The sequence below is a fragment of the Morus notabilis genome, unplaced genomic scaffold (genome assembly GCF_000414095.1).
Source record: "Morus notabilis unplaced genomic scaffold, ASM41409v2 Scaffold550, whole genome shotgun sequence".
NCBI lineage: Eukaryota > Viridiplantae > Streptophyta > Magnoliopsida > Rosales > Moraceae > Morus > Morus notabilis.
Genome location: NW_010364233.1, coordinates 480,894 through 498,286, shown reverse-complemented (window position 1 = coordinate 498,286; position 17,393 = coordinate 480,894). Strand labels below are relative to the sequence as shown.

Genomic DNA, 17,393 nt, shown 5'->3' with positions numbered 1-17,393 from the left:
CCTTTTTTTTTCACTCTCTTTTGAGGTCACTATGGCCCAAAACTAATAGGACAAATCTAGTACATGCTTCGCTCTTATGCTATACACGACCACGAAGTGTTTGGTACCCTCCAGTATCTCTTGGCAAAACCAACTAAATGAACAAAAAATCAAACTAATAGCTGAGGATCACTGTGATTACTGATTAAGCCGGATATTGCAACATGGAAAGGCCGAAGCTCTGCACATATCAGAGTACTAGCTGAAACTCCGCGATTTTACAACTTAATAGGCTGTGCCCTCAAGGCCCTATTTGATTCCAAATACAAACATCATCATCACAGCAGGAAAAAAAATGCTCTATGATAGTTAAGAACAAGTTTTGGGTGTATTAATGAATAATTATATGATTGTTAAGAACAAGTTTGAGTGTATTAGTGAAAAAATTATATGACTATAATGAATATATATATATATATATATTTTGCTATATAAAGGAGTAAATACTTTATCTAAATGAAACAGATGAACGGACAAGAACAATAACCTAATAACATGTTTACTTATTAGAATTGAGAAACGAGGGTGGAGAATGAGAGTCAATTTCATATTTAATTGTTCTTCATTATCCTAAAATAAGAGTGGAATTGGTAGACCCTACTCAAATTTAGAATTGAGTAATAGAACTGGCAATCTCATGCCCCTTCTGAATTGAGACTCTCATTCATAATATTAACATCAAATTATTATCTTATCCCTAGTTTGCTTATAAGATATAAAATGAAAAATAAAATTATAATTGCAACCTATATTTATCATTTTATTTGTCTAATATTACGATATTACCATACTTATTGTTAACTTTACTATAATAAATATGTACTTTATTATGTTTATTAAAATTAATAATACATTTTAATTTTTAACACATTTTATTTGTATTTTTATTTATTTTTTAAAAAATATTGACAATTTAGAGTGTGTTCATTTGCATAACTAAGTCATGAGTTGAGTTGTGTATGCGAGAAAAAAACACTGTAACAAAAAAGTTAAATTTGAATTTATGTAAGAAAAAATATTATAACAATATAACTTGAGTCATGACAGTCATGAAATGTACAAGACCTTATTTTCATATTTTTAAATAATTATGCAACTTATATTTATTATTTCATCACCCTATTATTATGATAAATATTTTAATAATGATTTATTTTAATATAATGACTACACAATTTATTTTTTAAATTGAAAACACAATTTACTAAAAATGCATATTAGTACTTTTACATCAGTTCATTTTAATTATGAGTATAAGTAAAAATATGAATGAGATTTATAGTGACTCTGATTCCGAAACTTATCACCAAGTAAACAACTTATTTTAAGTCTGATTCTTCACTCCGAAATCTATCAACTATATGGTCATTCCGATTATACGTAGGTAAACATGTAATTATATGATTGTTAAGAACAAGTTTGAGTGTATTAGTGAAAAAATTATATGACTATAATGAATATATATATATATATATATTTTGCTATATAAAGGAGTAAATACTTTATCTAAATGAAACAGATGAACGGACAAGAACAATAACCTAATAACATGTTTACTTATTAGAATTGAGAAACGAGAGTGGAGAATGAGAGTCAATTTCATATTTAATTGTTCTTCATTATCCTGAAATAAGAGTGAAATTGGTAGACTCTACTCAAATTTAGAATTGAGTAATAGAACTGACAATCTCACGCCCCTTATGAATTGAGACTCTCATTCATAATATTAACATCAAATTATTATCTTATCCCTAGTTTGCTTATAAGATATAAAATGAAAAATAAAATTATAATTGCAACCTATATTTATCATTTTATTTGTCTAATATTACGATATTACCATACTTATTGTTAACTTTACTATAATAAATATGTACTTTATTATGTTTATTAAAATTAATAATACATTTTAATTTTTAACACATTTTATTTGTATTTTTATTTATTTTTTAAAAAATATTGACAATTTAGAGTGTGTTCATTTGCATAACTAAGTCATGAGTTGAGTTGTGTATGCGAGAAAAAAACACTGTAACAAAAAAATTAAATTTGAATTTATGTAAGAAAAAATATTATAACAATATAACTTGAGTCATGACAATCATGAAATGTACAAGACCTTATTTTCATATTTTTAAATAATTATGCAACTTATATTTATTATTTCATCACCCTATTATTATGATAAATATTTTAATAATGATTTATTTTAATATAATGACTACACAATTTATTTTTTAAATTGAAAACACAATTCACTAAAAATGCATATTAGTACTTTTACATCAGTTCATTCTAATTATGAGTATAAGTAAAAGTATGAATGAGATTTATAGTGACTCTGATTCCGAAATTTATCACCAAGTAAACAACTTATTTTAAGTCTGATTCTTTACTCCGAAATCTATCCACTACATGGTCATTCCGATTATACGTAAGTAAACATGCCGTTAGTGTCACAAAGAATACCCATTCAGATTCACGCATTAGGCACTGGGCATTTGCTTTGCCATTGCACGGAGGAAACGGGTTAGAGACTTCGTGGCGCCCACAATTGCTGCATCTATTTCTACCTTATTTTCCTCAACAGCGTTCTCGTGTTTCTCTTCAGCTGAGTGAACTCTTCTAACAAGTTTACGCAACTCCTGCCAAGAGATGCTAACGTAAGTAATAAAGAGCAGGAAACCCAACAATTTATCTTTCGTATAAATCAGTTGAAAAGATGGTCCACTAAAAAGAAAAATGTTCAAGTGCAAACACATGGTCCTTGGAGAAAGTTCCTAAAACAGGCATAATATCTATAAAAAATGCCAACAGCATATTCCATTAGCTTCTGTTTACCGAGATATTGACGAAGAAGGTACTTAAATCATATTGTAACCAAAGTTGTGTGGTACCAGTCTACTAACCTGACGATCAAACTCGACATCACAAACGGAATAAACCTCATTTGTGATCTCCATGTCCTTACTGATTAAACCATCCAACCATCTGGTCGCGATATCAATGTGAGAGCCCTGTCAACAACGCTAAAAAAATCAGATGAAAACGTCTCTTTTTGGCTACCCAGTCAGCAAAGGAGAGAAAATAGAGCATGCCTCCTCTTCATCCTCACTATCAGATTCATCGTATTCTTCATCACTATCTCCAAATGTTATTGTCTTTGAACCAGATAAAGCCTGCAGCTTACTGTGGTCGCCATCTTTTGTAGCCCGAATTAATGTATCCATCAACTCCGGTTCCACATCACGCAATAGTTTTCCTAAAAACATTTACTGGATTAAGAGCAAGCAAGATATATTCAAAAGAGCATACAATTTGATATGATGGCTCAAAAACTCAAGAAAAATCATCAATTAAAATCGAATAATAAGATAAAATATGAAATAATAAAAATAGAAGAGAACGTTCAAATACGTTTCAGGTACATGCAAGTCTACTGCATCAAAATATCTTAGGATCGTGAATTTTGCAAGAAAATTGGAGACCTCAAAATCGCAGTTAATCTAGGCTTATATCCATCTTTTCTCAGTAACTGATCCGTTTCTGATAAAGTGGACATAAGACCGTGAACATAATAAGAGTTCTAACTTTCCAAATTTACTGAATTCTTTCCTATTTTCAGTTTTCTGAAAATGAATGTTGTTGTATAATTCTCTATCCAAAATCAAAAACCGGAAATGAAATTAAATACCAATATAATTGAACTGCCTTCGCTTTCCTTCTCGGACATCGGGGCCTAATTTCTGCGGCAAAACAACAAACACCTTAACTTCAAACATTCAAACTTCCACCAAAACTTTTCAAATTGTTTAACAACCATCAAAACTAACCAAAAGAATATATAGAGTGGCACCTTCACTAGATTTAGCGCATCTAACACCTCTTTTTCAAGAGAAGCCACACTGCAATTTCGATCAAAGTAAAATTCAACAAAACATCATTAGACATCAAAACCGACGCCATGGAAACCGAATCTTACGGAATTTATACATCATATTACAAGAAATTTTTCATTAGAAACTCAATTAGTTCACACCTGAGAATGCGCATGATTTGAGGAGTCGAGAAGGACGCGAGGTCCATGCCCCAACGGACGGCGCGGCGAGCCTCGCGCTTCAACTGGTTGCGGCTCCTCTTATTGCCGTCGGATTCCGAGTCGCTGCTGTTCTCGTCTTGAAGATCGGACGGTGTCGGCGAGTTCCGCAATCGGAGTCCGCGTGACCGGTAAGTGACATTGCGTTGGGCGTAATGCACTCTGGTCGATGAGAAGCGATGGACAGTGGTTTTCGTGGTCAGCGGAAGCGACGGCGACCGAGGGAGATGATGAAATGCAACAGAAAAGCAGTAATGGTGATGAACCGCCATCGGCCATTGCCTTAGAAGCCTTCCCGCTTGAAGCATCCTTTAATTCTTGTTTGGATTTTCCCTTCGCGCCCTTTCTTTTCCCTCTCTCCCTCTTTCTTGTCGTTTCTGGCTACCAGAAATTTGCTTTAGCTAGAAGTACGGATCTTTGTTGTAGATGAGGTCCGGCCCATAATATTACAGTTAACGGCCCTGACCTAAGTTTGGCTTACTAAGCGGCTAGGTCAACTTTCAGGCTCCTTCTTTGCTAAAAGTGAGATTATTAAGGCCCCGTTTCGTCATGCTTCTTGACAAGGGAAAATGAGAGAAATGACATATTTAGTAGGAAATGACATATTTAGTAGGGTGTTTAGTAAATTAGAGCATATAATTTTTTTAAAAATTGGTAGTAAATAACATAATTTGATATCTTAAATTTCTAATATTATTAAAAAAATGCCCCTAAACCCTCTCATTCTCACCTCTCTCTTCCTCCCCCTCTTGTCAACCATGGTCGATCTCGACAGTGACTGACTGTCGTCGCCTGTGAACGTGGACCGATGGCCGTCGCTAACAGCCGTATTTATCAGTAAATATCATATTTATTAGTAAATACCATATTTATTAGAAAAGAGCAGCGACTGGCGCCGACCACTATTTTTACTGGTAAATGTCATGTTTACCAAAAAACATATTGTATTTATATGAAAATATTGTATTTATATGAAAATATTGTATTTACCTGTAAATATCGTATTTACTCAAATATATTATATTTATCAGTAAAAACCATATTTACTTAAAAATCTGGTTGCGGGCGCCAGCGATCGGTAAATACCGTATTTAATAATAAATATCGTATTTACTCATAAATACCACATTTATTTAAAATCTAACTGCTGGTATCGACGATCGTTAAATACCATATTTACTTAGTAACACAACATTTAACTTGAAAATATCGTATTTACCTATATTTATCTTAATTACCCAGAAATTCGGTCGTCAAAACCCACGATCGGTAATTGCCGTATTTACTAGAAAATATCAAATTTACCTAAAAATATTGTATTTACTAGAAAACACCATATTTTACTCGGCAATTCGACCATCAGCACCAGTGACCGGTAAATACGATATTTACCTGTAAATAATGTATTTCTCAAAAAATCAATCATCAAAGTCAGTCGCCAGCGACCGATAAATTCAATATTTACTTTAAAATATCGTATTTTACTGGGAACTTCAATCACCAGTGTCGGCTACCGATAAATATCGTATTTACCTAAAAATTTGGCTGTTAAAGTTGACAATTTGTAATGCCGTATTTAAAAAATAAATTAAAACAAAAAATTAATGTGAATTATGGATCCGACATGTGGTAAATACTGTATTTATCTGAAAATCTGGAATACCAACGACTAATAAAATCCTAGATTAACTGGTAAATACAATATTTACCCTACAGTAGTGACCGATAAATATCATATTTACCAATAAATTCGGCCGCTGGCAATAAATCTGCCATTATCCTCGGTCAAAAATAATCATTTCTTAAAGAGAAAAAAACTTCAAATTAGAAAGTGAACATCATTTCTTTGACAGAAAAAACAAATCAAACCTCTAAATCTAAAAAACAAAGGCATCATTCATTTCACAAATTCGAGTTTTTAATTCTAATTTTACTACAGTTAAAAACTCTCATAAAAAGTCACATTTAAATTTTTCTGTTACAGTAAAAAACTCACATAAAATCACATCTTAGCTAGAATTGAAAACTCAAACGAGGCTAAAATAACTCAGCAAGACTCAACAACAATCCGAAAAAAAATCATCACTCACTGTAAAAAAAAACCAAATTCTATCAGATACATTCGCTGCCGTACATGATGGGATTTGAGAACTTTGCGCCAGGCACAACGACGACACTCCGGTGCCCACTCTGAGGTCGTGATTTGGTTCGCGAACGGTCTTATTCTCTGGCAACAGTGTTATTCTTACTCGTGAATGGTTGTCAAAACTGCGATCTTAAACGACAGCGGAATGAGAAGATCGTGACGAAGGGGGTCGCAAGGAGAAGGAGATCGTGATTCGCTAAAGAGGGGATCACAAGGAGAAGTTGATCGCAATTCAAGATTCATGACGGAAGGGATCATGAGGAGAATGAGATCGGATTGCGACGAAGGAGATTGCTATGGACAGCGTGCCGGACTATTTTTGGTGCGTCACCCTTTCATCGTCATTGCCAACGGTTGCTCGTCTTCTTCGGCCATGGGAGAACCAAGCTCATATGGCAGAGAGAGGGAGAGAGATTTTGATTAGGGTTTTTTATTTGAGATTAGATCTGAAAAATGGCCAAATTTGAAATAAAAATATATATTTTAAAAGTAAAATTAGAATATGCTATAACTTACTACCACTTAGAAAATACGTTATATACTTCAAATATAGTTACAAAATATGTTATTTAGTATTTTTTTTAAAAAGTTATATACTTCAAATATAGTTACAAAATATGTTATTTAGTATTTTTTTTTTTTAAAAATACATGGTTTATTATGGTTTTGTGAAGGTCTAAATAATTGAGTGTTATTATATTCTTTTATTTTCTCTTTATTAATTGAAGAGGAAATTAGACAAATACTTTTTAGAATGCATGAGTGTATTTTTATCATTTACTGTTGATTAATATCTTTTTTAGTTAAATAGCTATATTAATCAAAAGAGTAAGCAAGAGATTAAAATGCAGGATCCATACACTCTAATGGTATGTTTAACAATTTTTACTTTATTTAAATGACAATTGGTTATTTTTAAATAAAGTGATATAACTAATATTTTTTTTACGATGTTGAGTGGTATTTGTGGGTTTTTTCCTACACTTTTTCAGCAGCCATAACCACTTCTATGTAAGTTTTGGGTTATTAATGTTTTGTTCTTGTTTCTTTCCTTACTAGAATGGGATCCTACCTATAGCACTTTCACGCTTTAGGTTTTTAGTTTTTAAACGAAATCATAATTTGTTAAATTGTTAAACACAAAAAAAAAGGGACACAAAAAAGAGGAGCTTATCAAATAAAAAGGATTTGTAATTTCAAGTGACATTATAGAGATATGAGGTGTAAAAAAATAGGTGTGAGGTTTGAAAGAAGGCATAAACCGCGTGGATTAATATGAACCATTAAAGTGGAGAAACAATTGATATATTTTCAACATGAAATGCCCTCATTTTTTTCATTTTTTTTGGGGCATCCCTCTCCATTATCTTTCTTTGCTCATCAAATTTATCTCTCTTTTTACTTTATAATAACACCCTTCAAATGCAGGCCATATGACATGCATGCAAAGGATAAAAAGTATCTCATAATTAGAAATATTGGCACTCTAAATAATTTGGGGAATTTAAAAATAAAATCAACAAATATGGGTAGAAATATTATGAACACAATCATATATATATATATTAAGAATATATATATTTTAAAGAATAAACATTAAAAGAATATATAAATAAATGAGTGTTACATGATAATTTTTATACCAACTAAATAGAAATTATATTATACCTATTACTAAAGGAGGCACCCGGTTACTCTTCTAAGTACAGTGTCGGTCCTTTTTATCCCTCTTCTTTGAAAAAATCCCGGATGTGTCCTAATTTTGTGTTTTTACCGTTTTAGCCTCGGTTGCTTATTTTTGTTTTGTTTTTTATTTGGGTATTTTCGTAATTTTCTTATTTAGAAAAATTCCGTCCGTGTCCTTAAATTGTGTATTTACCGTTTTATCCTTGATTGTTTGTTTTTGTTTTGTTTTTTATTTGGATATTTTCGTAATTTGATTTCAGAATAGTATTTTGCTATTCTTCGAAGCTTCCAGCTTCATTTCTTCTGCACAATTTTTTGGGTTTCTTTTCTTCTCTCTCTCATCCTTTCCGTGAAGTTTCTTCCTCATCTCTCTCTGCAGATCTTCATAGTTTTAAGCTTCTTTCAGCTGTTTCCGGTGGAGGTTTGTTATTACGAATTTTGGTTGGGATATTTATGCGATTTTGTCGGTGTATATACTCTGTATTTTTTTTTTAAATTGCCATCGCTTTTTTTCCCCGTTTCCTTCATCTATTTCTTCTTCTTCTTCTTTTGTTGATCTACTTTTGTTGCTTTTTTGTTGTTTTCATTTAAGATTTTGCTTAGTTTTTTTCGGTGTTGTTACAGTAGTACATATTTTGGGTTTCTTTTGCTATTCTTCGAAGCTTCTAGCTTCATTTCTTCTGCACAATTTTTTGGGTTTCTTTTTTTCTCTCTCTCATCCTTTCTGTGAAGCTTTTGTTTCTCATCTTTCTCTGCAGATCTTCAGAATTTTAAGCTTCTTTCAGATGTTTTCGGTGGAGGTTTGTTATTACGAATTTTGGTTGGGATTTTTATGCGATTTTGTCGGTGTATATACTTTGTATTTTTTTCTTAAATTGCCATCGCTTTTTTTTTTTTTTTTCCCTTTCCCTTCTTCTTTTTCTTCTTCTTCTTCTTTTGTTGATCTACTTTTGTTGCTTTTTTGTTGTTTTGATTTAAGATTTTGCTTGGTTTTTCCCGGTGTTGTTACAGTAGTACATATTTTGGGTTTCTTGCAATTTTTTTCCCTTCTAAGAAAAAAAAAACAGAAAAGATGGAGAGCGGGCATTTTCTCGCTGTTGATGATTTTTTTTTTTGTTATGGTTGGTCTATCAATGTTTTTTAATTGCTTAATATCTATTGCTATTTTTTGTTTTCGATTTTTTTTCCTCTTACTGATGATTCTCTAATCTTCTTTGAGTATTTTCTTCCTTTTACCAGCTCATTGATTTGTCCAGAAAGCGGTCTATGCCGTGGCTGATTTCTATAGGTAAACGTCCTACTTTTCCTCTGCTCTATAAATTTTCCTATTTGCTGATTGTGTATCCGACTTTTGCTTAAATTAATCTCTTTCGCATTTATTGATTTTGATGATCTATGTTGATGACATGTAATGCCTACGATACTCATTTGTACTTCTATGTTAATCTGTGTAATTTGTTATCTAACTTTTCTCCTGTTTTCTTTTCCACACCTAACATCTCCCCTTTTCTATTCTATTGTTGATGATTTATTACTCAGCTTTACCTTTGCCTGTCCCATTGTGTTATTCCTGTCTCTTTGAGCTTTCTTCGATTAGTTGATATTGGTTATTTAAGGCACAACTTACAATATTCAGGTATTATTAATAACTTGTATCCAAATGCTCTTAATATTTATTACTCATACTGAATATATTGTTTTGTTGTATTGCTATCGACGTAAGTTGTTTTTTATAGTATTCAGAAACATTTATTCCTTCTCATTATTAATAAATCTTAGTAATATATGGTTATCTTTTTCTGTGTTCCTTATTCATCTTATAATAGTACATATATTAGTTTGTATTTCTACTTGATATATGTTATCCTTAGCTGGTTTCAATGTATGGCAGTGATTGTTACAATCTATTTTTACTTATTTATTGCCATGTAATTTGTTCAGAAATTATGATCAATATATTTGTGGCCATCTAGATCTTCATTTTAGAATATGATATTATCTATAATTGTTGATTAGAACTGCCTTGATAACTTCTTTCTCCCTTTTTACTTGCTCTAACATTTTTGGCTTTTTTGACTGTTTGGTCTCATCTTGGCATATTTACTGCTCAGTCTTTTAAGCTGTCTTTATTTCGTTGGCTCATATTCTCTATTTAAGGCAATATTCATAGCATTACAGGTACTTTTACAAATTGTTGCTCATATCTTCTTCATATCTGTTATTAATATTGAATATGTTATGTATTGTTTTGTGTTGTGTACTATAGTATTTAAAAAAAATTTCTCTATGTTCTTATGATTGCCCTTTTGCTGTGTCTAATTTATATTTTCTATTTATTTATTTCATAATCACATATGCATATATGTGTACCCATTTTTGCTTAGCATATTTAATCCTTGGCTTTGAATATGACAATGATGGTTATAATCAGATTTGGTCTCTTGACTTCTATGCAATCGGTCCAAAAATTGTTGTCAAGAAATCAAGATTTACCAAAAGGATTTAAATGTTTTTTCCTTTTTCCCTCATCATCTTCTTCTTCTATAGTATCTGGCAATGATGATCATGATCAATTTTGGCCTATTCAACTTCATCTAATTTGTTTAAAAATTATTGTGAACAAATCTATCTTATTTGGATTTCGATTTTCTCTTTTCTTTTGACTAAAACAATTTAAATGTTTCTCCATTTTTTTTAGTCCCCGTTTTTTTCCCCTCACGAAAATTCAAGGGCGCGACATTTCAAATGTCTATTTCCATTTGATTTAATTTTTATCTATTTCCATTTACTATGTTCTTCCATATTATTTTTTTTATGATTTTACAAATTTGATTTCCAATACACTAACAACATCACCTCCACTGTTTTGGTGTTCATTATTTTTTCCGATATACAACTCTTTATTCTTGGACGTTTGCTATTTTTGTTCTAACTATTTAAGCCAAGGTCTATTCCCCTACATGATATATTATGTTGTCTTTTTTTTTTCCCGGTCCCCTTCTTAAGTCTTTTATTTTAATTCTCTTCTCTCTTTTTTTTCCTCCTTCTCTTCCCACGCCATTTTTTCTCCTATCTCTTTTCCCTTTATTTTACAAAAGCTTTCCTCAATGTTGTTCCTATGTATTTTTATATCTTATATTTCATTCTTTCCTATGTCATTAGCTTCCATTTTTCCAGCCACTTTTTTTCAAATGAGGCCTAAGCACAGATCAGTTATTTGCTGCCTTGATCCTGCCTTCCTCTACTGCTTTATCTAAGTAAAATGCAGGACCATTGTGTATTCTTTACGCAGACAAAATATGGTGCCTACTGTGCAGTAAATCTTCTGCCAGCTACATTACCCCTTTGATGTTGTTGTTTTCCCCCTCTTTTTTAGTTCACTTGATAGTTTTTGGACAGATTTATACTTTAGTACGGCTACCTATTCTCTGTCATAACTATATTATAATCTGTGGCAAATATAATGTCTGATTAATTTTTATGCCTTTATGCAGTTGCCGTTAATTGGTAGCCATAAAATGGTCATAAAAATACAAGTCAATTGATTTGCCATACATTGTTGACAATATTTAATCTAATATCTAAGCCACCATCACTATATAAAAATATTACCACATTCACAACTCATCAACATTTTCCTATTGAGCCTTTTTTATTACTTACTTATTTACTGTTGACATTAATCCGTTTTTTGCTTTTACCTTTTATGAAATTGATATAATCAGATGCTATCATAAGAAATCTTCTATCTGTCTGTTGATAGATGAAGCATGGAGTTGAAGATACGAAAATGCAGATATAAATTCTTTTATTTATCTATTTTTTGTTTATAGATTTAATTCACATACTATTCTTACATTATTCATTTCATTTATCCATAATCATATTTTATATTATAAATTATAAATGTTAACATGTAATCAGCGTAGATATTTTCATATTAATTTATGTGAAATAAATTATAGCTGTATTATAAAGATTATCAACTCTTTATACGATACAAAATTACTACCCGCGCAGAGCGCGGGCATACAACTAGTATTATACAATACTACTATATGAGGTCGATTTTTACTGTTAAAAAAATAGTGTACTTCCATTTTTGCCCTTCATTATTTGCACCTTTTCGTAGACTCTAGCTGGTCTTCTTCTCTTCTTCCAGACGCGTGTCGGCCTTTCTGTTTTCTCCTCTGCAAAATATGTTTCTCAGCTTTCTACTTTTTCTGCGTTTTGTTCCTCTTCATTTTGCAAACTTTTTCTTCATTTTTGCTTCTCTGCTCTCTTCTTCGATCTTTTGGTATTTTATCTTCCATTTTGGGTTTTCTGTTTCTTTCCTTCATTTTTCTTCTCTTACTACTTTCTGGAAACTATTTGTTTCCTTTTTTCCGGTGTGTTGTCATTGTTCTTCTACTTTATTTACTGTTAGTTTGTGGTTTTCCACTTATTTAGGGCTTTCTACTTTTGTTCGGTTTTGTTCCTCTTCATTTTTCACAATTTTTTCCTCATTTTTCTTCTATTGTGTTTTGGAACAGATCTTATGTTTTTCTTCTGGGTTTTCCCCTTCTTTCTGCTTCAAACCCGCCATTTTTTCTCTTGCATTTTAGATCACATCTATCTTAAATCTTTTTTTTTATGGGTTTCCATCTTTTGGTCTTCTATTTATTCCATTGATGTTGTTCTGCTGCAATTTTTTTCCTTGTGGGTTGGTCTCCTCTTTTTTCTGGGTTTTCATCTTTTGGTCTTCTATTTATTCCATCGATGTTGTTCTTATGCAATTTTTGCCTTCTGGGTTGGTCTCCTCTTTTTCTGGGTTTCCATCTTTTGGTATTCTATTTATTCCGTCGATATTGTCTACAATTTTTTACCTTCTGGGTTAGTCTCCTCTTTCTTTTTCGTTGGTATACTTCCTGTACTTCTGGGTTGGTCTTCTCGATATATTTTTTTCGTTTCTGTACTCACTACAAGAAATATCAGCATCAGTAGTTGACCAAAAACGCTATTAGTCACCCGCAATAGCGTTTTGTGGAGCGTTAAGACATCAGACGTTATTAAAAGTCATAAGAAAACATAATGTTCTAAGAGAGTTATAAAAAAAGCTATAAAATTAAGGTATTACAGCGTTTAAGACAAATTATTTTCAACATCTTACCGTTATTTAACATGATTACGATACAGATTAATAGTTTTTTTTTCTTGTCATGTTTATACTTTTGTAGCTTTTTAAAATTATTATTGATATCATTTTGAATTCATTCAAATAGATGGTGATTTCGAGCAACATCTTATATCTAAATAAAAACATTCAAATTAAAACATAAAAACATTCAACATATCAATTGTTATTAGTATTTACCAAGTTGGCAATAAAATTACGTTTACAACATAATTCATACAATGTCCAAAACCTTAACATTCAAAACAAGTAAAGAAAACAGAGGAATAGTTAGAGATATTAAAGTATTCAAAACGTCTAACTAAGTGAAATGGTGAAGTAAATCCTTTTATCTTGACAAAATGTTTTGAGAAAAAAGTCATCTTCACTGTTTTAACCTGTAAGAAAGTGATCAACTATCAACACAATAATCAAACTCAACTAAAACTTCAACCATTTAACCTATAAATAAAACAAGTACTAGTTATACCATTCACAACTACGTAGCCACATCTACATATGTTTTGCAGTGAGTTAGAGGAAACATGGCTTCAATGATGCACTAGACAAAAATTTAGGAGACGTTTGGTTGGAGGATTCAAGCTATGATTTGAATCATGGTTTATGATTCGTTACAGTATTTTCTCTCATAAAAAAATACACATAAATCAAAAATAGTTCTAATTACATGATTCTAATCCATGAACTAAACGTAACATTAATGTCAAACTTGTAAGACAAAGAGTATCTTACATGTATTGGTATGTAGATAGTTAGAGAAAACATGAGTCTTCATTGCCTACATTTTCAGTCATATTACCAACGGAACTTCGAAACATTTACACACATTACAAAACCATGTTAATATCAACATGTCTGTAGTCGACCGTCCTTTCCTACTATCAGGACACGATATGGACACGATACTAAACCCTGCTATTTATGAACTCGTGAATAAGTACTCCACATGTATTTGTGACTCATTCAAATAAAATCAATTAACAAGACAAGTCAAATCCAACTCCAAGATTACCACTAGATTACCAATAGAATTTAGGTAGGTCCACAATGATACATTATTGAGCTAGAAAGGCCCGAGGGAAGTATCCCGTATAGCATATATATTTTAATGGCAACCTGATATCTAAAGTTGAAAGGAGAGCTTAATTAGTTTAGACAAGAATAACATACCCCCAATAGAAAATGGCTGCTCTATAATTGTTCCACAGAGTAGAATTCAATATATTTTACCGCCTTTGTACTTGTCTATCATACAAGTTTGTAAAACATCCTGCCAAGTCAAAAAAATTATGATGAACTATAAACATAGATGAACTAGAAATGCTTCAACACAAACAAGACATGAAACAACTGAGCACACATGATTTAAAGACCCCATCGATCCACGAAAACAAGAGGAAACATATAGCGGGGAGCACAAAAACTATACCAACTCAAAATTGTCATCTCAAAAATCGACTTTAACCAAAACACTAAATGTTGTTCCCAGGAATTACGTGATACAACACAAAGGAGCATAAGAAAATTCAGACGTGAAGCAACGCAAAACGTGAGATTACTCATAAAGAGAGTATGTACACAATAATCCTAACTCCTAAATACTATTATCCCTTGCAATGAAAATGAAAATTATTTCAGAATCCAAAAGTACAAATAAACGAACAACTTGCCAGTTAAATATTAAAATAACAACACTGAAGTCACTTAACTCTGACGTGCTAAAACTGATATCTCCTATATCTGTTTAAACCTCCAACAAAAATGTATACTAACCACAAGAATAGAGCTTGAGTAACAATCCAAACCATGGTTGAAAAATATAAAACTTGAAAAATGTCTCAATAATCAAGTCTAAGTATTATAATAGCCAGTGTAGCTATTAGCTCACACACCAAAATGATAACACAATACAAACTGAGACAATCAACATACTAGACGAATAATGATAGCGGTTAAACTAATAACAAAATAAAAGTAAATTGACAAGCTAGATTAAACAACATGGTAAATATCTAAAAATGACTATTATGACTAACACCTCCTACATCATGCACTCATCCATTCAAAAGCAAAAACATGGTCTAATCATTGAAACCAACCTTCCAGGTCCAAGCTTCTCAACCGCCCGAACCAATGCCTCCACTTCAGAAACAGTAAAAGGCCTCCTGATCCGGCACTGCACACACTCATGATGCCCCAATTTTCTACGTAAAGGAACCACATCCAATGCTTCTATACCAAATTTCTGAACAATAACCAGAGCTTTGGACTCTGAACTTGTACTGTTACTCAAGGTTGTGGGAACTGCACTAACATCATTTTCAACAAAGCTACTCAAATGCTTCATGGGAGGATGTAGGGAGACATTTTTCACATTTTTCAACAAAGCATAGAGCTTGAAATTTTTGACTTCCCGAAGGCCGAATTTGATGAAGGCCGAATTTAAACATGGTTTTAAATTCGCATTTTTGTCTCCAAGCCATCATAACCACAACGAAAATAGAACAAGAAAAACAAGAGTAAATTCGGATTTAAACCAAATAGGAGGAAAAAGTAGAAAACCCTACCTCAAAAATAGAAGCTCCTTCCTCAAAATTTCTTGAGGGCTTAGCATCCCGATGTCGCCCTCAACATTTTGAATCAAGTAGTGTCGACCTCCACCGCCAGAGATGGCGGCTCACGGCACGGATGACGGCGGAGCTCCATTGAGCTTCTGAGCGTGATGGATTCCATAGGCAATATGGGTGTCATCTCGTTCTCCTCTTCGTTGTGAACTGATAGAAACAAGAATCACTCAATTCCGATCAAGAACGAGCGAGTTATTAAATTTTGAAATTTAAAAATTTTTCTTGGAAGAAGAGAGAGAGAGTACATGTAGAATAAGAAGAGGCAGAAAAATAAGGCACCGTTCATTTCGACGATTCGAAAAAGCTCTCAGAAACAGTCACATCTAACTTTTTTGCTACAGTAAAAAACTCTCACACAAAATCACATCTCAACTCGAATTACAAACTCGAATCAGCGAAGTGAACGGGTCCTTTGAGAGAGAGAAATTTCAATTTTCACAACCTGCCAAAATATTTCATGATTTTCTAATATATATATATATATTGAAAATAACTTTTTTAAAATGCTATGAAATGTAATCAAAATAAGTTTTAATAACGGTTTTTTAAAAACGCTATAATTAAAAGTTATTAAAAGTCTCTTTTGGTGTAGTGACTTTTTGTACTTATGTTTACATTTGTGGTTTTTAGGTCCGTTCATTTCGCTGATTTGAATTTAGAATTCGAGTTTTGTTACAGTAAAAAGCTCTAAAAAATAGTCACATTTAACTTTTTTACTACAGTAAAAAGTACTCACATAAAATCACATCTCAATTCAAATTCTAAAGTCGAATCAGCGAAATGAACGGGCCTTAATTTTTCTTTGGATCTCATGTTTTGTTTATCTTTATTTTTGAAACTTTTTTCGCCCTTCTCTTTTTCTGTTGTTTTTTGCAGTAGATCTGCCTTAATCTAAGACATATTTTGTTTTCTCATTATTGCATTTATTTTTTTCTTTCATTTTCGTGCTCTATTTTGGTAAAAAAAAAAATTCCTGTATTTTTTTTATTCTTCGTTCGGCCTTATTTTTTTTACTTTGATTTTATTGTTTCCTTTGATTTTATTTGAGATTTCCTTCTGTGACTAACATTTTTTTAGGGACTTTTACAATTAATTTCAATTTTGCTATTACACGTGTATCTGTTATTTATTTTGTTTTTGCTTTGCAGGTTTGTATGATGACGAGGTATGAAAAAATAAATGTCTGTATTTTAATTCTTTTCTTTGATGGTCTAATGTTTTAGACTCCTTTTTGGTGAGGTAAACATTGAATTAATTTTTTTTTTCTATTCCGATATTTGTTCACGATGTTCATCGGTTTGTTTTGGACGTAGTTTTTACTGTGCTATCGTGTTTACATTTTCTTAGGGCACGTATTATTCTTCTGTTGTAATTCTTTAGGGGCGTTTGGTATGGGGTAATCTCAAGTGTGGGAATGAGAATTTGTAAGATTTTCATGTTTGGTATAATTATTAAATTTTTTAAAAACCTAAAAAAGTGAAGTCCATGGGTTTCACATTATCACATTTTGAGATAATTTTAAATCTATCTAAGAGGGTGTTATTTACTTTCTCAGAAAAGTTTAATATTAGGAGAAAAAAGAAATAAACCCTAACCCCTCTCTCACCCTAACCTCTCTATCAGACT

At 31.8% G+C, this 17,393-nt stretch overlaps 1 protein-coding gene across 1 annotated transcript; it reads right to left on the bottom strand.

Annotated features, from left to right (window-relative positions):
* Positions 1-2,429: 2,429 nt before the first annotated feature.
* Positions 2,430-4,557, bottom strand: LOC21399143 (UPF0307 protein YjgA). Its single transcript, XM_024170821.1, has 6 exons — positions 4,079-4,557; positions 3,896-3,944; positions 3,734-3,785; positions 3,138-3,301; positions 2,949-3,056; positions 2,430-2,684 (listed from the first exon to the last, which is right to left on the bottom strand). Exons 1-6 carry the CDS (start codon positions 4,441-4,443, stop codon positions 2,526-2,528), a joined length of 897 nt encoding a protein of 298 aa, XP_024026589.1. The 5' UTR covers positions 4,444-4,557; the 3' UTR covers positions 2,430-2,525.
* Positions 4,558-17,393: the final 12,836 nt, after the last annotated feature.